The sequence below is a fragment of the Kryptolebias marmoratus genome, linkage group LG22, assembly GCF_001649575.2.
Source record: "Kryptolebias marmoratus isolate JLee-2015 linkage group LG22, ASM164957v2, whole genome shotgun sequence".
Classification (NCBI taxonomy): Eukaryota; Metazoa; Chordata; class Actinopteri; order Cyprinodontiformes; family Rivulidae; genus Kryptolebias; species Kryptolebias marmoratus.
The window spans coordinates 19,540,932-19,563,981 of NC_051451.1; the positions used below are offsets into that span (position 1 = coordinate 19,540,932).

The 23,050-nt window shown below is 40.9% G+C and overlaps 5 protein-coding genes across 13 annotated transcripts in view; 3 read left to right on the plus strand and 2 right to left on the minus strand.

The window, feature by feature from the left end:
- cep170aa (centrosomal protein 170Aa) overlaps positions 1-5,044 on the plus strand; it is a 35,239-nt gene extending 30,195 nt beyond the window's left edge. For 3 of the 8 annotated variants that reach the window (XM_017431241.3, XM_017431277.3, XM_017431260.3), the window contains 7 exons: positions 406-679; positions 778-1,009; positions 1,338-1,505; positions 1,614-1,702; positions 1,850-1,943; positions 2,040-2,091; positions 2,366-5,044. In XM_017431241.3, coding sequence (XP_017286730.1) covers positions 406-679; positions 778-1,009; positions 1,338-1,505; positions 1,614-1,702; positions 1,850-1,943; positions 2,040-2,091; positions 2,366-2,682 — 1,226 coding nt within the window. In that variant the 3' untranslated portion in view covers positions 2,683-5,044. The remainder of the gene's footprint in view (positions 1-405; positions 680-777; positions 1,010-1,337; positions 1,506-1,613; positions 1,703-1,849; positions 1,944-2,039; positions 2,092-2,365) is intronic. The other 5 variants (XM_017431268.3, XM_025009045.2, XM_017431292.3 and 2 more) reach the window with 3 other exon arrangements.
- A 564-nt stretch (positions 5,045-5,608) lies between these two features.
- hint1 (histidine triad nucleotide binding protein 1) lies at positions 5,609-6,923 on the minus strand. The gene is made up of 3 exons (XM_017431766.3): positions 6,779-6,923; positions 6,070-6,174; positions 5,609-5,889 (listed from the first exon to the last, which is right to left on the minus strand). The coding sequence occupies exons 1-3, from the start codon at positions 6,887-6,889 to the stop codon at positions 5,725-5,727; spliced, it is 381 nt and encodes a 126-aa protein (XP_017287255.1). The 5' UTR covers positions 6,890-6,923; the 3' UTR covers positions 5,609-5,724.
- On the plus strand, positions 6,169-13,647 carry dync2li1 (dynein, cytoplasmic 2, light intermediate chain 1). Of its 2 annotated transcripts, none has more exons than XM_017431747.3 (13): positions 6,169-6,392; positions 9,208-9,331; positions 9,449-9,483; positions 9,733-9,802; positions 10,146-10,234; positions 10,364-10,562; positions 10,830-10,898; positions 10,987-11,064; positions 11,162-11,241; positions 11,550-11,620; positions 11,776-11,873; positions 12,035-12,127; positions 13,514-13,647. In XM_017431747.3, exons 1-13 carry the CDS (start codon positions 6,331-6,333, stop codon positions 13,574-13,576), a joined length of 1,131 nt encoding a protein of 376 aa, XP_017287236.1. In that variant the 5' UTR covers positions 6,169-6,330; the 3' UTR covers positions 13,577-13,647. The 2 variants fall into 2 exon arrangements, with proteins under 2 accessions (XP_017287236.1, XP_017287245.1); XM_017431756.3 differs by lacking the exon at positions 6,169-6,392 and adding an exon at positions 8,949-9,104.
- lyrm7 (LYR motif containing 7) lies at positions 6,921-8,932 on the plus strand. The gene is made up of 5 exons (XM_017431778.3): positions 6,921-7,062; positions 7,262-7,334; positions 7,484-7,554; positions 8,108-8,189; positions 8,341-8,932. The coding sequence occupies exons 1-5, from the start codon at positions 7,045-7,047 to the stop codon at positions 8,409-8,411; spliced, it is 315 nt and encodes a 104-aa protein (XP_017287267.1). The 5' UTR covers positions 6,921-7,044; the 3' UTR covers positions 8,412-8,932.
- Positions 13,648-14,103: 456 nt separating the features above from the next.
- On the minus strand, positions 14,104-23,015 carry abcg5 (ATP-binding cassette, sub-family G (WHITE), member 5). Its single transcript, XM_017431722.3, has 14 exons — positions 22,751-23,015; positions 22,414-22,535; positions 22,003-22,139; positions 20,676-20,774; positions 20,160-20,292; positions 19,125-19,264; positions 17,849-17,978; positions 17,542-17,755; positions 17,216-17,421; positions 15,831-15,969; positions 15,649-15,722; positions 15,306-15,417; positions 15,115-15,227; positions 14,104-14,452 (listed from the first exon to the last, which is right to left on the minus strand). The coding sequence occupies exons 1-14, from the start codon at positions 23,005-23,007 to the stop codon at positions 14,268-14,270; spliced, it is 2,061 nt and encodes a 686-aa protein (XP_017287211.2). The 5' UTR covers positions 23,008-23,015; the 3' UTR covers positions 14,104-14,267.
- Between the last annotated feature and the right edge of the window lie 35 nt (positions 23,016-23,050).

Below are 23,050 nucleotides of genomic sequence, written 5' to 3' on the forward strand. Positions count from 1 at the left end.
GAGCAATGCCCCATCTGAGCTGCACTAACAGAGCTGGTGTCTGATCTGTTCCAAGCAGCTTAAAATGTAGCAGACTTACTTCTGTTTTAGACAAAGTAAAAAAGCGTTTGTGTTTTGTTTTACTGCTGTTTTTGCTGTGCTTAATGTAGTGTTCTCATTGCTAAATATTGTATATTTTCCATACAACCACTTAATATTCAAACTATTTTGTTTTGATCCAGAGGAGAGAACAACTCCTGCAACTTTTTGATTTTTGTCCGATTAAACCAGGACTGGCTGAAGGCTGCCTCAACAAAGCCTCTCATGTCCACAAGCGCTTTCATTTGCTTCACAAATAACTCCTGTTTTACCAGAACGCTTTGCAGTGTTTTGTAAAAAAAATATTTTTTTTATAATTACCCACAGTGTCCAGTAGTAACAGGTGGAGGCGTCTGCCGCCAGAGTACGGCTCCACCTCAGAGGAAGAGTTTGGCTCCAGCAGGAATTCTCCAAAACAGGGAGCTCGCTCTCACGTGCGTCCTCATCACCTCGTCCCAGCCCGCGGCTCAAGACTTGGCGCCACTGCAAATTCGGGCCCGGGCGTGGCGTCGGGTCCGGGTGGAGCAGGGATCAAACACCGCATGAAAGAGCAAGAGGAGTACATCAGGGACTGGACGGCGCACAGCGAGGAGATAGCCAGGTAATATAATTGTTGCCTGAACTTGTACTGAAATCTTTAAGTGTTAATGCATGTTACCATGAATCCTGAGTCTCAAAAGAGCCCCGTCTGATTAACAGGTTGTTCCCCTGTGTGCGCAGGATCAGCCAGGACCTGGCTAAGGACTTGGCCATCTTGGCTCGTGAGATCCACGACGTGGCTGGTGAGATTGACTCAGTCAGCTCGTCCGGCACGGCGCCCAGCACCACCGTCAGCACAGCTGCCACCACCCCGGGATCTGCCATCGACACCCGGGAAGAGGTAGGCCCTGCACGTCCCACGCAGCCGGAAATACAGGAGAGCATGAAAAAGGTGCCTGATTTTCTTCTTCTATTATGGTCTTACTGCATGTGCTTTCATTGCAACTTTGCTGTGTTTTGATAAAAAAACGGCCTCTCTGCTGCTTCATAGCTTTCAGGGAGGTACTCTTGTGTTAGACTCCACCTTTTATTCCTTTTATTTCAGCTTATATAACAGTTCACTAATTTTAACACTATCAAATTGTTGTAACTTTCTTTGGCAAAGTAGAAAAGTCCATACTTCACAAAATCTTGCATATTTACTCACCTTTTATAAACAGAACAATTGTATTACTCATAAAAATCTTCTTTTCTCTTCATCTCTTCCCGTCTTTGCCCAGCTGGTGGAGCGGGTGTTTGACGAGAGCCTCAAATTCCGAAAAATCCCACCCGTTATCACGTCCAACAAGGTGCCGGAAATCAACGAAAAGCCGGTGGAACTTCAGCCTCTGGCTCCCGACAGCCGGGAGCCTCGAGCTTTGAGGAGACGCACCTGGAACAGAGAGGAGGTGCGGGACCAACCCAAACACCACCGCGGCGCACGTATCAGCCTCCGAGGCTTTGAGCTTCAGGAGGCCGTGTGACGCGTTTACATTCTCACTCTTGTTTGTCTTCAGGCCGTGTTGGACAGCCTGCTCATCCACTCAGTGTCTCAGCTGTCAACCAAGATCAGACACTCTGTCGACAAAACAGCAGGAAAAATCAAGTAATACCCCGTTATATCTTCGTTTTATATTAATACAAATTACGGAATGTTTTCACAGTATATCAACTCCACGATATGCCATTTTGTTTCTTCATGTAGAGAAGAAAACACACTGAAAACCAAATGTTTGCTGTGCTTTTTCTACAGGATCTTGTTCAAAAATAAGGACAGGAACTGGGATGAAATTGAGAGTAAACTGAAATCAGAGAGTGATATACCTCTCCTTAAAACCTCCAACAAGGTACAGAAACCAGTCTGTTGGAACAAATTCAATAACAACACAATCCCAGCGTTCCTTAGAGTGATAGTTTTGTCTTTTTTTCTGTCTTCTTTTCAGGAAATCTCTTCGATTCTGCTCGAACTGAAGAGAGTGGAGAAGCAGCTTCAAGGTAAAGCAGGAGGCACACCTTCAACCTAGTTATTGATATTTTAGACATCTTGGCTTTATTAATAGTTGAGGAGCTGATAAAAACTGAAAGCAGCAAAATTTAAACTTTTCAGGATTAATTAATTTCTGTAAGGACAGTGAGGCTTCATAGTTTAGTTTACAATCTAAAGGAAATCTTTACTGTAAAATATGCCTAATTCCTAAAGTATCATTTATTTTAATGTATTCATCTCCTCCCCAGATTTACAGCACTGTCTCTCTGTGTTTTGTTTCAGTGATCAATGTAATGGTGGACCCAGATGGGACTTTGGATGCCTTGACCAGCCTCTGCTTGACCAGCCCCACCACCCCGACCAAGCCCCAAACTGCCAAACCATCCCTGCCCTCTGCCACCAGCCCAGCCAAAGAGCCCCTGCCCGAGATCCTTCCCGGGCCAGCAGGGTCAGCTTCCTCCTCCAGGCTCCAGTCTTCCTCTGCCGGCACAGAGGATGGCGCGCGAGAGCCCATCGTGGGTCTGGGGTTAGCGGGAGTCGTAGGGCTGCCCTTTAGCCGCATGCGGCCGAGCGGGGAGGAGGCCATCGCACAGAAATGAGCAGGACGTTTCCTTCAGATGAAGTTTGAATAAACACGAGTATGGATTGAAGTGCGGGTGGCTGGTGATCAGTGTTCCCCCACAATGAGGCACGTTTACAAACAAACAAAAAAAAACTGGCCATTCTACATATTATACAGTTCTAGGATGATTATAAAGTAAGAAATAACTAAAGGAATCTCTAATTCCCAACTGATTCATCATTAAAACCCCCTCATATATCACTGGAATGGACAAACAGTAACATCCGACCTTCCAGCTGCTCGTGCTGGCTGACGGACTGAAGGTGGACAGAGCTCCGTGGTCCTACAGCCTCCTTCCCCCCTCTTGCCTTCTTCATGTGTCTGGACCCTCCTCACACTTAGATCATGCCATAAAACTCCTCCTCACTAGTAGCAATGTTACCCCCTAAGATGCTCTCTTATGAGTTTCATCCAGCAGAGAGAAGCTGAATGCATTGTAAAGTAGCACTAACATGTTCTAACTTCTCTAAAGATACATCAAACAATACGCAAACTGTTGAGACAAACCCCATTTACATGCTGAACATTTGAGATTATTTAGGAAATTAAGCAAAATGACATGGTTTTATTTATATATGAATATATTTTTAATTGTAACCGTCCATGGAGTCATCTCAGATGAACTTATAACGCCTCCCCACGCCTGAGTTCACTTCTCTTTTTTGCCTTTTTTTCCCGCCAGTAAAAAAACCACAGTTTGTTCCTGCAGCAGCGAAGCAACGAGACATAACTGCATCTTGGTTTGTGTTGAGTCAACTCATATGAAACGGTGGAGTAGCAGCCTCGGAACCACTAATTAATAATAACTCACCAAAGTCAACGTCCTTCTTGATAAAGGCACTTCTCAAATTATTATTTTTTTGCCTATTTCTGAATGTCAAGAGCCATTTTCTGTCATCAGATCAAGGATTCAAGAGGTTTATTCAGTGCAGTGAAAGAATTTTATTTACTGCTCACACGTAGAATAAATCAATAATCTGTGTTCAGTTTGTTGCTACAGTAAATCCACTCAAGGGTTGGCCATTTTCTTTTTTTGTTTCCAGTCACATATGATGTGACCTCCATTTTATTGCATCAGCATTGGAATAAAATACTTCCTATTTGGACACTGCAGTTGTGTGTAAATACAAACTGAACCTGGACATAAAAATGCTGCTGGAATCGTTGACCTCCACCAAGGAGGTACGTGTTTTCCGTTGCGTTTGTTTGTTTGTTTGCGCACAAGATTACTCAAAAAGTCAATTTTGATGAAACGTTCAGGAAACGTTGAGGTTCTCACAAAGTGCAAATGATTAAATTTTGGTGGTTATTAGGGTCACGATCCAGATCCTACCATTTTTTAATGACCCTAAGGCCTAGACAGAGGATTGCGCTCTGACATCACATAATGATGATGTCATCGTTGATCAGTCCCATTATGACGCCACTTAATGGATCTTGGCGCAGGTTTGTGCTCTCCGAGTGCTTCTAGTTTTTAAACAACATTGAAATGAGAGCGACTCTCAAAAAGGCCTCGTAGCGATTTTAAATAAGGGTGTGGGATTTATTTCTTTATTTTAGTTCATTGGATTTTGCTGGAAATGTGGCTCCATATCAGTGTAAAATATGAAAGACCAGTTGTTCTGCTGTTCCACCATGAGGGGACGCTGCAGCCGCACTGTAGGATTACAAACTGTTTCATTACTTTTTTCTAAACGACTTTGCTGCTTTTGTTACTTTAAGGAGACTGACCATTTTCTGAACCTCTCTCAGTCTATAGTTTGTGTCTAGAGTAATTAAAAGCGGTGTATTAGAAGTTAGAGAACTCTGATAGGGATTTTAGGTACCAGAGTATGTGTTCATTCGCTTCTGTCTTTACTGTACACAGATTTGAAATGCCTCAAAGTGCCCGTCTTGATGACAGAAGGGCATTGATTCAAAGAAAAAGGTGTAGTCGTTTAAAGAATTCTTTTTATTTTGCACATTAGATGGTTCTTTCAAGTGATGAGAAGCAGATTAGCGGTATCAGATTTGTTTGTTTTTTTTATATCAGAAAAGACTGTTTAAATAAAAACCTCTAAATGTTTTACCCCCCTCCCCCCATCCTCTGACATTTTATCAGAAATAACTTAGGGGACTGTGAATGTTAGGTACATTTAGGATTATTTTGTCAATGTGTCATCAGATCAGTGTTCTTTGTATTTTTTTTCCAAGTTTTGTAAAAAAAAAAAAGAAACCAAACAAACAAAAAAAACCCAATTTTATTTATTTTCTTTTAATATGTGAATGTTTCAAGCATTTTTATATTTGTTAAGCTATCAGCAATGGTTCTTATTGTTAATAAAATCAAGAGCTATGAACCTGTCTTTGTTTTCATCTTATTGTTGCTACCATGTAAAAAGAATGATATATATATATATATATATATATATATATAAACAGTTCCTTCCTTATTTAACAGACTGTCTGGTTAGAATTTTTATGGGATTGATTTTAAAAAATAAAGACTACAGCAGCTGTTTTGATTAGCTTCATGAACAAAAACCATTTTAGTTCCACTTTAAATTCAGAGTTTAGTTTGCTGTTCGCACTGAATAGAAGTACGCTCCTCTGCGCTCGAGGTAATTAATCTTCTGTTGACACTAAATGCAAATAATGCCGCAGGCCCTTTGTCTGTTCTAAACTGCCTCAACTGCTTGAATCTTTTCACAAGCTGACGTCCAAAACAATCTAACATTTTAATATTTTATGACTACAAACTACTGACTCATCTATATTCTAATACTAGGGCTTTAAAATAAATTTAAAAAAGAAAGAAACAGCAATTCTTAGAAAGCAGAGCAGTTTTATTAGTTTGTATAAGCCTTTTTAAGCTGCTGTTTAAAAGTGCACAACAGCCTGGTGAAAGAAAGACAACTTAAGAGTTCACTTGCGAATTTTATTAACATCACTTTACAGCTACATCGCTCTGAATTTAGACAATACTTGACGTCAAACGACGGACATCAACGTGGCAGTGGCCTGAGCAGGAGAGTGAAGGTTAGCCGGGGGGCCATCCCATAGAGCGCCCACCCAGGATGTGGACGTGGATGTGGTAGACGGACTGGCCACCATCAGGCCCATCGTTGATGACAATCCTGTAGCCTTTAGACAGGCCTGCATCTTTAGCACACTTCTTCGCAACTATCAGCATGTGGCCCAACAACTAAAAGGTAAAAAAAAAGCAAATTTATGAAAGCTATTAAAAAACAAAACAAAACACATGGGTATTCAAGTCTTAGTGCACAAATGAACGTGTAAATGTCTCCCTCTGGTGGACACATTTTAAACTACACTAAAGATAAAACTTCCTGTTTTAGCTGTGGAGCTTCAGAGTCACACTTACTGCAGCATCTCCGTCCTCGGCTTCTGACAGCTGGACGATTGGTTTTTTGGGGACGACCAGGATGTGAGTGGGAGCTTGAGGAGCAATGTCAGGGAAGGCAACACACTGAAATACAACGAATGAGACGAATAAGAAACGTGCAGGAAGTTGGTACAGATGCACCACTGAAATAATGCAACAAATATGAGGTCACATGCTCTTTGGCTGCCTATTTATTGTTACTCCAAGTACAAATAAGGCCACAACAGTTGCAGCAACATCATGCTTGGCTTTAAGACGAAAGCTGCAAAGCTATTACTGTTTGGCACACAGCGTTTTTGCAGGTGAGTGTCATGTTTTCTCTGTATATTTGTGACGTGTCCGAGTTCTGCTGCATCATGGTGAAATGCATATTTTACTAACAGCTAGCAGATCTCACTCTAAGGCAACTCCAGCTGCAGAAGAAGGAGCAATCACACAGCCACGCACAAAATACTATTTCCAGACTATTTTAAGTACTTGTTTTGAGTTCATAGCTCATTTCTCTGAAGACTGCATGTTTAAATGCTTTCTCGGCTTGTTAAATTGGCTTTAAAAAACTTCTACATGGCATGACAGAGACGTCTAGGTAAGGCTGTGCAGAGCTAGCATAAAGCTAACCAACGTCTCCTTCTGTGTTACCAGCTGCTAGCTAAAGCTGTGCTACTAAACAAACGTTTTAAATACATACCAAATCGTCCTCATAAAGTAGGTTGACCGGTATCTCTTTGCGTACAATTTTCCCAAATATTGTGTCTCCACCCGGTTGGGCAGTCTGCGCCTTCGTCGTTTCATCCGCCATGTTGGCGCAGATGAGCTGCAGGGGGAGCGCAGCCACTTTTGGTTCAGAGAATCCTCGCCGAACGCTGATTGGTCACAAAGCAGCGCGTCATTTCAAATCCTCGGCTGATTGGTCAACGCAGCACCTATCCCGGAAGTGAGCACAAAAACTTCAACATGGGCACTCGTTTGAAGGTGAGGGTAAAAAATGATTGTTTCCTAACGTGAATTTTAATAAAACATTGTTGTCTTTAGCTTCATAAGCTGTTTTTTTTTAAAGAATTTAGTTTTATGCACGTTATATATTAAGTTACCAAAACTATTTCCATTACCAACATTTTGCATTACCATCTGTCTGATCTCTGAAGTAAATATTTTTTGTGTATAAATGCAGGTTTTAGGCGTGTTTAAAAAGCTCCACAGAACAAGACTTGATGTATTCAGAGATGACGAAAGAGCACTGCTGGGTGAGTTACAAAGCAGGATGATTTAATTCTCTGTCGAGGAAAATATTTGTCTTGCATTTATATTGACTTTATGTACCAAACATCAGAAGATTTAAGGCATGCGTTGAAGACTAATCTAATCTAATGTCTGTTCTTTTTTCCCTTTAAAGCTGCAAGGTTAAAGATCAATGAGGAATTCAAGAAAAATAAAAATGAAATGTCAGAGGAAAATATTCAGCAGGTACAGAGACTTTTTTATTAGCATTATTACTTTAATGTATTAGATTTGCAAATACCTCCTATTTTACTAAATAGCTCTTCATCACCACTGTTTCTGCAGCTGAAGTTTTTTTTCTGTCATACAGTAGTGTTGGAAGGAAATAGTATAGGAAATATTTATTTAAAAGAGAGTTACATACTCTATCTTGGGGGTAAATTATGCATTATATGCTTGAATAACGTTGGTAAAAATCAGTTTGGATCTGTCTGTACATGTCATCCTGCAGGTCAGCTGTAAACTTTCACATCAAAGATGTTAGGCCAGTAGAAAAAAAGTTTAATATTGAAATTGACTTTCACTGTGTTCTGCTCTTATCTTTTTTTTTTTTTTTTTAGAAAAACTGCAAATTTAAACTTTAACTAAGACACAAAACAGTTGGGTATTGCTAGAGTTGAATGAGGGCATTTAATCTTTTTGTGCAATGCTCAGTGACCTTTATAACCTGTTTCTTAAACGGGTTAAAGTAAAACCCGGGGCATGTTATTGTGTGTCCTGCTTTTGTTTGTTTTTACAGATGATCAAATTGGGGTCTGATGTAGAAACTATCCTGCGGAAGAATGTGCTCCAAGTGGAACATGTTGGAGAAAACAAACTCTGTACGGCAAGACTTCTTTATTCTAATCTTAAAAATGTCGCTAAACTACATTTGTTCAACAAATGTAGCGTATAGCAGAGATCAAATCTTCTCTGTGTGTACTTAACGATATGTTGTGTAACAATCTTTTTCTCACTCTCCCTGTCTGACAGTGCTTCGGCCTCGAGAAAGCCTTCTGCTGGAAAATGTACCCTATTCTGATGAGCCAAGAAAAAAGTCATGACATGACTATGAATTTAATGAATTTTGTTAATCAGGAAGGAGACTATTGGTTATCGTTTTATTTGCAGTTGTTCAGACACTTCTGAGCAAAAACATTCAGAAGATCATCACTATTTACAGGTTTTTATTAAGTGAATCTCTTTACACTACCTGAAGAAACCCGTCCTTTACGCTGGATGCCATTATTTTATATTCAGTATTTTATCAAATGTAATTTAAAATATTATGTTGACTTTTTCAGTAACCTGGAATCTGAATTCTGCAAAGTGACAGTCAGTACTTGGACATTTCCTTCTGGTTGACATTATAAAAAAATAACTGCATATTCTGTAAAAGCAACCATGTTATTTTATTAGTTTGCCAGCAGTACAGCTGTTACATCAAAACAGTTTTTTCTGTCCAAAAGTCATTACATTTGATGCATTTTGCCTTGAATTATAAAATTTATGTTTGTAACATAAATATTGAATATTGTATGTATGAAGAATCTTTGAACAAACTAATAAAAGTTGTGGTCTTTAGCGCAATCGTCTCCTCTTTGCTTAACAAATATGTACTACATTTCCCATAATGCCTACGCGGACGTAACGGACTACAGAAGCGCCGTTACTCTGGCAACGCTTGCAGTGGCGCTCTTCCCTCTTAGCTAAGCATGTTAGCATAATAGAACATCAAGTTTCATGGCAAAAATAAGGTAAGAATCGTAAAGTATGCGACTCTTACTACACTATAACACTGTCTCTGGGTCAGTGGGGTGTTTTTATTGAACGGTTCGATGTTTATGTCATATTTTGCAGCTCCGACACATTATGGGAGCTGGCCGCGGCGGAGGCTCAGAGTCGACAGAGCGGAGCAGCAGAGGAGGACGGAGGGGACACGGTCAGCGAGAGGACCGTGTTTTTGATGGGGAGCAAAGCTGGGGTACGTTTAATATGATGCTAGACAAACTATTTCTTTGCTTAAGGAAAAAAGACTGTATACAAACAACAAAACCAGCTAAATACATTAAAGTTAGTAAGCTTAATCCCTCTTTTTCAGGGTAAAACGTCCATTCTCCTTAGATGCCTTGACAGGTGGGTTTGAGCTAATTTTCTATTCAAAATTCAGCCTCAGCGTATCTAATTAGTTATACACTAAAACTGAACTACTTGGAGAGATAAAACTAATAGGTTTTTGCCTTTAGGAAGCATTCAATGGTTTGGAAAGTGTTCATCTGCTTGCCAATAGTAGACTAAAAGCACCCAAAGACTAAATGTGCTGACATCTTTTAAATAAAAAATTGTTGGTGATTGTAAATAATATTGTTTCTTTTCCCCCTGAAGGGATGAACCACCTAAGCCAACTCTGGCACTTGAATACACCTTTGGCAGACGGGCCCGGGGACACAACACAGTAAGGCTGGCAGTCTTGGACTTTCTCAGACTCTTCAACGTGTTTTTTTTAATATTTGTTTTACTATATCTGCTCATAGTTGACTAAGGGTGTGATCATCCAGGCTTTAGCTGCTGCCTCTAAGAGGAGTCTTGCTTTGACATAGTAGAATTGGCTATCTTTAACATTGCCCCTTTTGGAAATCTGGCCTTTTTTTACTTGGTTTGTCACCTTGATAGTAATTTTGACGATCAGAGCTGAAACCTTTGTTCAGGATATAATTTGTGGATTATTGAAGCCTGTTTTAGTTGGTTGTTGAAAACCTGTACGATACAACTGATAGTCTAATATTTTTCTCTTTCAGCCCAAAGACATTGCCCACCTTTGGGAGCTGGGTGGAGGGACTTCTTTGTCAGACTTGATCCAGATTCCCATCACGCCTGCCAACATTAGGTTGGTTATTCTTTTCTGTGAACTTTACAGAAATAGGCTTCGAGCAGCAGAGCCATATCAGCAAATATGTAGCATTTTCCTTCACATGTCCTGCTACAGCACAGGGCCATAATATCCGTCTCTTTTCAGGTCCCTGTCTGTCATCCTCCTTCTGGACCTGTCTAAGCCCAACTCTCTGTGGGGGACCATGGAGAAGCTGTTACAGGCAGCACAGACTCAGCTGGAACGAGTCTTCTCTCAGGCGCAGCAAGCTCAGAAGTCCAAACCTGGAGCCAGACACCAGAAGCCAGTTCAGTCGGCAGCTCGAGTCCTACCTAAAGACTACCCCGTAAGACCTGAGCTCCTGTTCGTGCTGCTTTATTTGCCTGGTTTTTGTATTGTAGCACAGAGTTCAGCAGGTGCGTGAAAGAATTCTTGTCTCAGACTTTGAGATGTTAATAATTCACAAAGTGAGATGTGAAAAGTCCAGCAGTCACAACAAAGAGTAAAAGCTGCTTTTTTACTAAGAAAGTAAATCTCAATGTTTAAAAGATCAGATGTGTAGGAGGGGTTTTTAAGTGCACTGTTTAGGATTTAGCTGTGATTCTTCCCACAGGACAGAGAGCTGGTCAGTCCCTTTCCTGTCCCGCTGCTCATCATCGGCAGCAAATACGACCTCTTTCAGGTAAAACAGATAAATTACATCCTGTGTCGTGTAACTGCTGTGAAACTTTTAGAGTAAGAGGATTTATTTTCTCCAACTATGTTTTCAGGAGTTTGACTCTGATAAGAAGAAAGTGATCAGTAAAACCCTGCGCTTTGTTGCCCATTATTACGCCGCCTCTCTGATCGTAAGTGCACTTGCTGCAAGTTTAAATGTGCCGAACGTCACCTAACTACTGTTACATTCCGTTGCTTTTGTTTTCATCGCATCTGATCTTTTATTAGTTCACAAGCAATAAATCAGAGAGCCTGATGTCAAAAACCAAGAGCTTCTTCTCCCATCTGGCGTTTGGCCTGGACAGAGGGTGAGGAGAGAAACACAAAGCAATAAAAAGGAGTAAAAGTAGAAAGTGTTACGTCAGTCTCAGCACGTACTTGTTAGGTTTTCTATTAATGTTGTTTAGAATTTATCAAATTGTATAAGATGCAGTCATTTTCTTTTTTGTGTTTTACAAAAAAACCTAAAATCTAGTTGGTGTAAATATATGCAGAGGGCACACTTTTAGCAAGCAAAATAAATAGTTGTTGGTATTTATGCTCTGTGGTTGTTTAATGTTTTCTTTTCCTTTGTTGTTCTCTCTTTTTTTTTTTTGTTTTTTTTTTTGTTTTAAAGGAAAACTGTTTCGTGTGACCCCGGAAAGCCTCTCATCATTTCAACAGGCTCTGACTCCTTCAGCCAAATAGGTGAGCACAGCGCCACCTACTGGCCTGATACAGTAATGCATTTAAAGGAACTTGATCCGTTATTTTACCGTAAACTCCATATTTTGATCCAACCTATAGCTTGAAATGAACAGGATCGTGTGAGACTGTCTAAAATATTGTTCCCACGACTTTAGGTTCCCCTCCTGTTACTGATGTGGATATAACGTCTCTGCACGCCAAAAACCCCAAAGATCTCTGGAAGAAAGTGTATGAGAGAGTCTTTCCCAGTGAGGTAATTCGCTCTCATTTATCCATTTCAGAACTGAAAAGTGAGGCAGATTTCGTCTCTGAGGTCTCAGATTAAAGTCTGAGTTCCTCCCTAATAAGTTTGTCATACATTAACCAGAGCAGCGTTTAGTTTTCAGTGGATTTGAGGGACTTTTCTGTGTGCAGGGCGTCAGTGAGCAAAGGGAACTGAAGGATCCAGCCAAAGACCCGCAGTACAGTGAGCCTCAGATCGATGCCATGAGAGCCCAAAAAGACCAGGTAATGTCTGTACCTCACCTCTACGACGGCTGCAAGAAAACACATCGAATAACCCGCTTTTACTCAAACTATACAGCTCATCAATACTTTCTGCTCACTTAGCTCTGCAGTGCGTCCCTGAACTTTGTTTTTTGTGTCAAGGACGGCAAGCATCGATAGATAAGAAATTATAAGAGCTTTTAAAGAGAAACAGAAGAGATAAATATCTCAGTGACAGTTTTTAGAACGATACATTTAGATTAGATGAGTTTCTGCACGTTTATTATTAACAGATGGGAACTTTTTATCCCTTCTGGTAACTTTTTATCATTGTTACCATGATAGGTTTTACTATTATTATTATTATTGTTATTGTTATTATTATTTTTACTGCTCTATCATAAATACAAATCTCATATAAAGCTGCCAACCCTGAATTTACCGCATCTAAATAAAACACATTTAGCCAGACATGCAACAATTTTTACAACTTTGATTTTTGTTTAAATCCCGTTAAACAGAGTGGAGAAAGGTTGGGCTGTTCCCTAAGATAATATACAGATGTTACACTCGTACAGAGGTCAGAATATGTTATAAATACCCAGAGTTTATGACTTATCTAAAGCGTGTTAATAAAGAAAAACACTCTTTCTCTTGTAGATGTTAAGCTGCCCTAAATAAAACTCCTCTCATGTCTTTTTTCTCTTCTTCGTGTTTTTGTGAAGAAGTTTGCTCCAAAGTAACCTTTTGTCCCACAGTAACCCCGAGCTCAGCAGAGTTTCCGTGATGGTTAAATGACTGTAATAATATCCTGTAGTCATAAAAATCACAGATTATGTGTCTCCAAGTTGTGGTTCCACTCTGCCAGCTGAACTGCAGTAACCTGCCGAACACAAATTGCTCCGTTATCTCCGAGCGACGCTCACCTGATTTCAGCCTCCTCTTTTTTTTTTTTCTTTGTTACTGAACGTTACGTGACGTGAAAGGTCTGAGGAGCCAGAAGAATAAGCTGCATAAACCATCCAGTCTGGAGTAAAACATCTTACCGTTTTATAAAATTCAACACTTTTTAATTGTATCCAGTAAAGGAAAAGAGGCAACTCTTAAATAAAAGGCATTAACTGAGACAACTGTAATCAGATATGTTGATAACCAGTGTGTATAATACTAATTATTATCACTATTACAAGTAAAAATACAGGAAAGAGGGGAAAAAATAGAATTCAAAACAGTTTTATTTAGAAATTTGTTCTGTTTTAATTCACCTAAGTGTATCTCGTGATTCTGTTCTACAATCTGTTTTGTTTTTTTCTGCTTGTGAAGTTGTGAATTTTTTTTTAAAGTTCGAATTATTCTAAGTGTCTCAAACAGATTTATATTCCTTCTCTTGTTTGTGTCTGTCTTCAGGAGTTGGAGCGGTACAAGAGGAACGCAGCGAAGTCATGGAAGGGACTTGAGCTGGAGACATGAGAGACCTTTATTACATAAACTTTACTAATAATGTACATACAGCTTACATATTTATTCACGTTTGTGTAAGTGTTTTGGGGTTTTTAATACACACAAATGTTTAGTTTTGTTTACTGAGTTAAATAAAATCTGTCTTATTTCATTATAAGATGAAAACCCCACTGTTGCAGCCTTACTCCCAGTCGGAAAAGGATTTGATATGGGTCATAATTCACGGGCAGTATTTTAAAAACTGCGTCACACAGCTGATTATCAGGAGATGTTGGAGAGTCTAAACTTTCAGATTACACCTTTGTTTGCTGATTGAGTTCTCGGTATTCTGTCACTGAGCACTTTACGTTCTCACCTGTTGGACCGGCTCCATCTTCAGACCACGCCGTCTTCCTGATCTCTCCTACCTTTGCGTGACTGCATTTTGGCCTCAATTTAATGTTGCCGTTATTGTGGATAAAGTCAGGTCAGGGGCATTCAGGTGCCCGCTAAAATACTCAGGGCTGTTTTTTTTTTTCTGGAGTTCCTGCTACATTTTTTTTTTTTTTCCTGGATTACATTTTAACATGACAGACATTTAGAGACCCACAGATATTGCTAACAGCAGCTGTTACCCTGGTTGTGACACATTGGAAATCATTAGAAATAAAGTGCAGCTTTTCATTTTAACAGAGTGTTCTGCTACAAACAGTTCGGGGCTTTAGTGGTGCACAAGCTTGTCTCTGATTTTGAAGCTAATTATGCCCATCAGAACCAAGGCGGGGAGGAAGGAGTAGAGGAGAATAAAGTCCAGCAAGTATCGAGACAGAGCTCCAGGATAGCCTTGGTCGATGATCTGATTGCCTTTAGTGACCATACACGCTCCTGGTAAGGGCTTTGATGCATCTGAAACAACACAGAAACCAGGGATGATTTAGGACAGGTTTTTATTTTATTTTCTTTTTTTAAAGTGCAGATTCAGCTTTTCAAAAAGTCTGTGTTACTACATGTGCTGCCAGGGATCCTTGAACATTGAACTCATACTTAATCAGTCTTAATATCAAAAGTTACACAAGGATCGTCAGGAGAATGACAGCATATAAATATAAATGTTGGTCATTTTTATATATACTGTGCATATATATATATGTTACCAAGAGCCACAGCAAGCCAACTATATTCACAAAATCTGTCACTTTAATGTCAAAACATTGATACTTTTAAATCAGGGGTGGCCAATCCTGGTCCTGGAGGGCCACCATCCTGCATGTTTTCCTTGTTCCTCTGCTCCAACACACCTGATTTGAATCAATGGGTGATTAACAGGCTTCTGCAGAACATGAAGAGGTGATTTAACCACTGAATCAGGTGTGTTGGAGCAGGGAAACAAGTAAAACATGCAGGATGGTGGCCCTCGAGGACCAGGGTTGGCCCCCCTGCTCTAAATAGTCAAATGCTAAGACAAGTTTTTAGTTTCTGATTTATTGCCAGACATAGTTAGGCTACTAAAGGTCGCCTTTCATTTGTAGGCAGAAACGCGGGACCGTGTCGTGGTGAGATCAACTCACTGCACGTGAAGTCCAGATTGTAGAACTCGGTGACGATGAGCAGCTCGCAGCTGTACTTCTGGAAGGTCAGGTAACTTAACCACTGAAACACCACGGGCATCTGCTGGATGCTCCTGTTGGGAGGAGAAAAATGTTCACAGTCACTGCTGTAACACCTTCCCTGTTAAAAGAACCAGAGTGGCGTGTCTAACCTGAGGAAGCCAGATCCCACCAGGATTCCTGCAATATTGAGTAAAGCCACTCCAGTATTGACCATGTTGGGGTCTTGGACCACTCCTAAAAGCACCACGGTCAACAACTCACCTGAGAAAAAGGAAAAAAATGAACTAATAATGTGACATCACATAGTTCTGCTTAAGTCAAACATCCATTTTTATTCTCAGTTTTTACTACAATGATGTGAAAAGGATGAAAACTGTTGTCTGATGTAAATATTTCTGTCTCTAAAGGAAGAGAAAGCAGCTGTAAATCTGCTCTTGAGAGTTTGTGTGTGAAAACGTCTCACAGGCGGAGAAATGAACATTTGACCTTCACCTGTAATATGTGGCACCAGAATCACAGCAGTGAAACACAGGAAGCGTAAACTCTCCGGGTGCATCCCGATCGTCCTGAGAATCAGCAACAAGCACAGATTAAAAAAAAAAAAAAAAAGAAAAAGTAGACTGTTAAAAACAAAAACTTATTAATTAAACATTTCATAGGTGTTTTTAACCTACCAATAAAGAAAGGAGCAGAAGATGGCAATGCTCATAGTGCTGAAGGGCAGGATGTGGAGGATGTAGGCCAGGAACATTTGCCATTTATTGTACAGACCATCCTGACTCTCCTGGTCACCGATGGCTCGCAGCGCAGGGTCTGTTGATTAAAGAAACAAAAAAAACCCCAAATAATTCAAGTAACCTTTTTGTGCCTAATTCATTGATGGCACAATTAAAATGAAAGTTTGAAATTACAGTCAAATAATTTAAAAAAACCACCAGAGACGCCTGTTCCAAGAAGTCCATCTTCTTGATTTACTAAACTTCTTTCAACGAAAAATGCAGTTCAGTAAAAAAGAAAAGCCTATCAGGTGTTATCTCTAAATTCAAGGACAGAATGATAAACAAATCTTCATGCTGCTTCTGCTCAATAATTCTTATCATATCTTTTCTCCTCTTTATCTGACACCTAGAGCTTTAACAGTTTTAGAGTCCGCTCGTATCTGTGGATGAATGTTAGAAATAGAGCAAATATCTCTCATATATTATATTAAAAAAAAACTCTGAGAGTAGTGCTTCTGCTGTGGTTTTGATTTTCTAATGAAGAGAGAAAAAAAAAATCAAAATTCTAAAATCAAAGTTCTCGTATTAAAGTGCAGATTAGAGGTGAGCAAATGCTGTGATTTGACTTTTAGCAACTTTCCTCTATCTCTTTATTTGCTGATTGTTATATTGTTTGGCGTTCATTGCGGGCAGCAAAGAAAGAAATCCGTGCATCGGACCATGGGCTGACTTGAGTTCATAGGCAGGAGAGTCTATTTATTGTTTCAGATTGCCTCCAGTTCTCCTGAAGTGGCTATAAAAACAAATAACCAGTGGGATTTACAAACCTGTGCTCACTGATAATCTGAATAATATCAGCAGTGCAGCTTTGTAGGTTAAAAAGTACTCGGGTTCACTGACCTCCCAGCAGAGAAAAGTTCACAGACTCTGCAGAGAGACACCAACTGAGGCACTTCTCGAAACACAAACTCTGAAATCGTCCTGCAGAGTCAGACACAGCGGATCTTTTAACTCCCTTAAACCGCATGTATTTGACTTATTTCCTCCAGAATAGTCCACAGATACTCAAGCTGTTTGCGATCTGTGGAAAATTAGAGGAAAATCAGTGCCTTGAAATGTTTAAATTGTTTAAATTATTCCCTTTTTTTGTGCAAACGCACTGCACATCATGGAGTCATGATCAGGTGCAAGGACTGAACAGAAGGTGAGAGAAAAAAGCAGCCGAAGTCCTAGGTGAAACTTTGAAAAACCTGACCCCAAGGACACCCAGTTTAAAGAAATTAGAGGTGGTTTAAAACTTTTGCACAGTACTGTAAGCCTGTGGTGTTGGTGGGACTCACAGAGAGCGACAGCGTTGAGCATGCCTGTGTAGGGCGGAGCGGCCACGCACTGGTAGATGATGCCGATGCGGTCCTGCACGGCCCCCTTGGTGACGTCCATGTCCAAGTGCATGACGAAGAAGGCCACGAAGAAACCATAGATCAGGTTCTGGAACAGACGCATGAGGACCCCCATCCTGTTCCTGGAAAAGTTTCTGACTGTGCGCCTGAACACAAGGCACAAAAGGACACGATAAGCTGGAAAATGTTTGCTACTCTTGTGTTAAAGCAAGTCCTGACGACACAGAGAGAGGTGTTTAAGTCAGATCGTCCTGAACGGCACCGACCTGAACAGAACTTCGAGCTTGGCAGCGCCGTTGGGTGAATCTTTGCTCTTAAAGGGGATTGCCGGCTTGTCTGATATCTGCAGGCTCTGCTCCATTTTGTCCAGCATGTTCTGGTAGATGGCAGATCTCTGGTAGGATGAGGTGATCTCATGCATGCGGCTGAATGTGGCCGCCTCCCTCTCGCTGCTGCGCGTGTCCACCGAGGTGAAGTCAACTGTTTTCACATCCCGCAAACAAGCCCGCTTTTTAGTTGTATTCTGTTACTGAGCAAAACGCGTGCTTAGATACAACTGAACGAGGACAGTACCATAGGTGTCGAAAGGGTTGCAGTACTCTGGGCATTCGTATCCACACTGGCTGAAGAAATCCACCATCTCCTCTGGTTGCCCACAGAATACCAGCTCTCCTCGACTCATTATTGCGATCCTGCTGAACACCTGGAAGTCCAAAGCACACATTCACCAATAACTTTATTCTACACTGTGCTGAAAAGATGTTCATTCTCCTTGAACTCTTCCACATGTTGTCACCTTGCCATCACAAACATCAAAGTATTTTATGTGTCAAACCAACAGCTGCAAGTCTTTTGGGGGGGGGTTGTTTCTACCAGCTTTGCCAGTCTAGAGACAGAAACTTTTGCCCAATCTCCTTCACAGCTCAGCTGCATTGGATGGAGAAAATTGTGAGCAGTTTTCTCCACAGATTCTCAGATGGATTTAGGTGTGGACTGTGACTGGGCCATTCTAACACGATAATATCTTTTCTTTCCGTCTCTGGCTGGATGTTTCGGGTCGATGTTCTGCTGGAAGGTGAACTTCCGCCCCAGTCTTAAGTCTTTTGTAGCCTCTAACAGGTTCTTATCCAGGGTTGTCCCATATTTAGCTCCATCCATCTTCCTATCACCTCTGACCAGCTCCCCAGTCCCCCCTGAAATAAAAACAACCCCACAACATGATGCTGCCACCACTATGTTTCACAGTGGGGATGTGTTCAGGGTGGTGGGCAGTGGTAGTTTTTCATTGTTTTCAGATGTTGGATTGAACAGTGAGATGTTCAAAGCTTGGGAGAATGTTTTATAGCCTAAACCTGCTTTCAGCTTCTCAACAGCATTATCCCTGACCTGTCTGGTGTGCTCCTTTGTCTTCATGATGCAGTTTAATCACTAATGTCTTCTGCACAGAACAGCTGTAGTTAAAACTGACACTAAATTACTCACAGCTGGTCTCTGTTTACAAACTAGGTGACTTCTAAAAGCAATTCAGGATTTTAGTTAGAGATATCAGAGTAAAATACTTTGAAGTTTGTTTTGTAATGTCACAAAATGTGGAAATGTTCTGTAGGCACTGTACCAATCGAATGAACAACAACATAAGTCACCCAAGGGTCAAAAAACACATTTGTCTGCAATACTTTCTCCAGCTGTTCTTGATTAGTAAAATACATCTTCCTAAATCAAAACTCTTATTCTGCTAAAGGTAATAACAACAGCTTCAGTGAACACATGCAAAAACCTGTTAAAATGGAAACTTTTCCTTCAAAGGAGAGTTTCTCTTGTTCTTTCTCCTGTTCATCCTCAAACCCACCCTGAAGAGCTCGGAGCGCGGCTGATGGATGGTTACTATGACGATACGGTTTCTCCGGGCCAGCTCCGCCAGCAGCACCACGATCTGATTGGCCGTCATGCTGTCCAGGCCAGTGGTCGGCTCGTCCAATAGGATCACCCCTGCAACAACACCATCCCAGTGACCTCATGGCCGTCTCTGCGGGTTTGTGAAACACTGAGCACGAGTTTAAGGTTGGACGATAACTTTTCTTTTTTTCATCGAAGTTTCGAACTTCTACATTCTTATTAAGTGGCACAAGCGGGGCTCTCTGTGGGGCCGAAACTTGTGAAGATAAGTGAGTTCTCTCTCTTTTTTTTAGTTAATTACTCTAATTAGGACAATTAAAAGATTGCCTCTTTGCATTATAAAAGTGGAGTGGAATTAGTAGATGCCTTAATTGTGAGATTAATTCATTTCCTGGTTGATTGGAGAGGCAGCGAAAGGGAACTTCTCATTACTCTGTGTGAGTGTGTGTGTGTTCGTTGCCATTTAATCCTGAATGAGGACGAAGACCCTCCATCCTCCCTGGAGGACTATAAACCTGATAAACTCCACCTGGGAGGAGCGCATACACACACCGAGGTTGGTCTCTGCTCATTCCCTTCATGGTGTGATAACCCGGTCCTTTAATACTCTTCTCCATCTCTCCCTCCGTCCCTTCCTCTGTCCTTTCCTTATTCCCATCCTACTTAGATACTTTTGTTTTCTTCCCGTGCGGACTTTGAAACTCTTGAGGTGAGACACAGGTCAAGTTGGAAACTTTCTTTTTGCCGGTCAGAAGTAAAGTTTTGTTTTTCCCCTGCAGTTTATATACGAAGCTCTATCAAAGTGCACAGATTTGAGTTTGTTTTCTTTTAGGAGTCGTACATTTTGGTGGATTTTGGTGCAGATGAAAACTTCAGTTTTCATCACCTTGTTATGGTTTGAATTTGCAGATTTAGTTTTTTTTAATGTCAGCCCCTGTGATGTGTTTGTAAAACTGCTGTGAGTTTTCTCTGTAGAGGAAGAACTCACGCGGATCCTGAAGTAACTGGCTGGCGATGGAGACCCTCCTTCTCTCGCCTCCGGAGATTCCTGGGAAAATGCGGCCTCCGATAACACTGTGCGCCACATGACTCAGGCTCAGCTCAGCAATCACCGCTGACACCTAAACACGAGCCAGAGGTCAAAGGTTAGAAGGCAAGAGGCAGTAGAATGGTCGGTAGATGGAAATATTTATGCACTTTCTGCAATCCTAAGTCAGTAAATGCAGGATCAGGATGTTTTGTTTTATTCTGGATCAAAACAACAACTAAAAAAAAGAATAAACTCTCATAAATGTAGTTTTTTTTCCCTTTTAAAGGCAACAAACTGCCTAAAACCTCAGAGGTCCTGATGCACGCGTGAAAAAAAATCATAACCTAATAAACTTAACATTCCTAAATCATAACCGTGGCTGTTTCAATTTTATGTTCATTTCTTTAAACAGGCTGAGACCTTAAGAGATTTTTTTTTTTAATAGAGAAAGCAGTAAAAGCTCTAAAAAGTGACCTTTTTCTTGATGGCTTCTGCGGAGTGTTTCCTCAGGGCCAGCTGGGCTGTGTAGGTCAGAGTCTCCTCCACCGTCAAATAACTCAGCAAGTTATCACTCTGGAAAACAAAAGCAAGGACAAAACAAAGTATTTAAAACAAAGAAAGAAGAAGAGCTGCAGTAAGGCAGACCAGTCCCAGCTAACTGAACCTGAAGGTAAATAAATCTAAAGTTGTAATAAAGTCCTCATTCTTACTTAGAGTGGCCATGTTAAGGTCTTTTACCTAATCTGAAATTAATTAACAAACATTTTATTCATCCTTAAATGGGAATTGTTCTCAGACTCTCTATGCTATAGTACTTCTTGTTTTTTTATTGTTGTTAAGGCACTGCACCTTTCACATTCACAACAAAAAGTGAATTAAAGAAAAAAGGACATGATGAAGATGGATTTATAAAAGAAATACAGTTTTGTTTTATTCCTGTGTGGATCAGTGCAATGTATCTTGTCACTCAATGGCATAAAATTAAAGGTTTTGGGTCATTTTTGTGCTGTTTTTGTAGCACATCCCTGCTCACTTGGCACACATCCTTTTAGGTTATTCAGGGGTGTGCTTCTTACTTCTATGTCCATGACTGTTGAGCAAATCGTCCTGTGATACACACACGCCAAGCAGCTGAATCTGCTGCCTGCCTCTATTAACAATGGACGCCCCCTCCCAGTCCCACTCCTCCTCATTCTCTCATCCGAACGACTTTAATATCTGGAGCTCGTATCGCCTCCTCATCTATGGCTTAGCAGTGGAAGTTAATGACGAGGCTTAGAAAGCAGAGGGGTGTGTGTGTGTGTGTGCTATCAGCGAGAAGAGAGAGACGATTTCTAAAGAAGCAAAGCCAGTTTTCAAACCAGCGTTTTTAATTCAGGCTTTTGATACACATGAGCACCTCTCATTGAGAGATTAGGTGTGTGAGGAGGCTATTGAGGGTCTTAAGTTAATTTCATAAAGAGGCCAGGGCAGCCTTTTTGGAGTTTCAGTAAATGGGTGTTTTTTTTTCTTTCTCTATATGATCTAATACGTTATGGAGGTTAGTTGTATGACTACCGTCTGCGTTTCTCCTTTTGTGTGCAAAAATTAAAAGCGAAATGCTCATTTATTTTGCCATTTTAAACAATATTTTTAGGCATTATGTTAAAGGTTTTTTTTTTTCCTCAGATAAACTCTTAGACTGGCAGTTTTGTGCAGCAGCTCCTTTTTTATATAATTTGTTCCAGTGAAATTTAAAATGGGCCGAATCGACTTAAACTTCTGTGTTTATGTGGCACATTTGGGTGTTTGTGCGTCTTGCCTGCAGGACGTAGGAGAAACAGTCCTGATACTCTTCTCTCTTCAGTTTCCTGCCATTAATGAAGACCTCTCCCAGCAGCCTGCCATTGTTTCCAATCCTCCCTGAGATGGCATCCAACAGCGTTGTCTTCCCCGAGCCTTCACAATGTAATGTGGATACACGCACAGAGTAAATGAGGTTTGCAGCGTAAAATAAAAGTGCTCATATCAGACACTCGTATAAAGTTTCCTAGAGCTGTGCAATAAAATCTGTAATGTTTTTTCAGAGTTCACCCTGGCTCCTGAGTTTGTCTGTTTTTGTGTTTTAAATTGACCACTTTGGAGCTCTTTCTAGATCTGTTCATAATAAAAAAAACATCACAAAATCTGTTCAAGTTGAACCTTTGCTTTTTGGAATGAGGTGAATACAAACCTGAGTTGCCCAGGATGCCCATTATCTGCCCACTGTCTACGTGGAAGGAGACGTCGTTGAGGATCTGACGGGTCCATCGCTTCCTGAAGGAGGGCAGGTCCCACCAAGGTCCAACACGCTCACTAAGTCATCACACACACACAGCCAGTATTTTAAGAATAGTTTAATTTGATTATTTCCTATTGTAAATAAAGATCTGCAGGTCTTCCTGCTGCACACACATATTTATTTCTAAGGACAGTTAATTTGACTCAGACCAACCTGCATGTGTGCCTAATAACTAGCTGTACATCAACATATTGTTGAATTTGGTTCTTTGTTTGCATGCAGCCTTTACCTGACAGTGTAGGAGATCTTTCGGACACTGAGACAGCAGGACGACTCTGTCCTCTCCTCTCCACCTCTCCTCCACACGTCCCTCTTCGCCTCGGACACAAACTTGAAGGACTCTGTAACGTGCGGCCCGTTGTCCGGCTCCACCGCTTGCATTGCATAAAATCTGTTCATGTCTCTTCGCCTCCGAGCGACAGCGGCGCACGAGTTTGTTTCTGCGCAGAGCGGCAGTGGAAGGTCAGTGGTGTCTCTCAGAACCATAAAAACACAGCGAACGTTGTGTTATCTCAAAGAACTTTGATCT

Bases quoted from the DNA above. Each gene is read 5' to 3' on its own strand.
- dync2li1 (XM_017431747.3), top strand. From the start codon at position 6,331: ATGCTTGGCTTTAAGACGAAAGCTGCAAAGCTATTACTGTTTGGCACA. The intron at 9,332-9,448 runs GTACGTTTAATA...CCTCTTTTTCAG, and splicing joins TGATGGGGAGCAAAGCTGGG to GGTAAAACGTCCATTCTCCT. The intron at 9,484-9,732 runs GTGGGTTTGAGC...TTCCCCCTGAAG, and splicing joins CTCCTTAGATGCCTTGACAG to GGATGAACCACCTAAGCCAA.
- hint1 (XM_017431766.3), bottom strand. From the start codon at position 6,889: ATGGCGGATGAAACGACGAAGGCGCAGACTGCCCAACCGGGTGGAGAC. The intron at 6,175-6,778 runs GTATGTATTTAA...GTTGTATTTCAG, and splicing joins TACTTTATGAGGACGATTTG to TGTGTTGCCTTCCCTGACAT. The intron at 5,890-6,069 runs GTAAGTGTGACT...TTTACCTTTTAG, and splicing joins CCGAGGACGGAGATGCTGCA to TTGTTGGGCCACATGCTGAT.
- lyrm7 (XM_017431778.3), top strand. The intron at 7,555-8,107 runs GTACAGAGACTT...TTGTTTTTACAG, and splicing joins CAGAGGAAAATATTCAGCAG to ATGATCAAATTGGGGTCTGA. The intron at 8,190-8,340 runs GTACGGCAAGAC...CCTGTCTGACAG, and splicing joins TGTTGGAGAAAACAAACTCT to TGCTTCGGCCTCGAGAAAGC.
- abcg5 (XM_017431722.3), bottom strand. From the start codon at position 23,007: ATGGTTCTGAGAGACACCACTGACCTTCCACTGCCGCTCTGCGCAGAA. The intron at 15,723-15,830 runs GTAGGTTAAAAA...GCTGATTCTCAG, and splicing joins TTCTGCTCCTTTCTTTATTG to GACGATCGGGATGCACCCGG. The intron at 15,418-15,648 runs GTGAAGGTCAAA...CCTTTTTCTCAG, and splicing joins TCTGGTGCCACATATTACAG to GTGAGTTGTTGACCGTGGTG.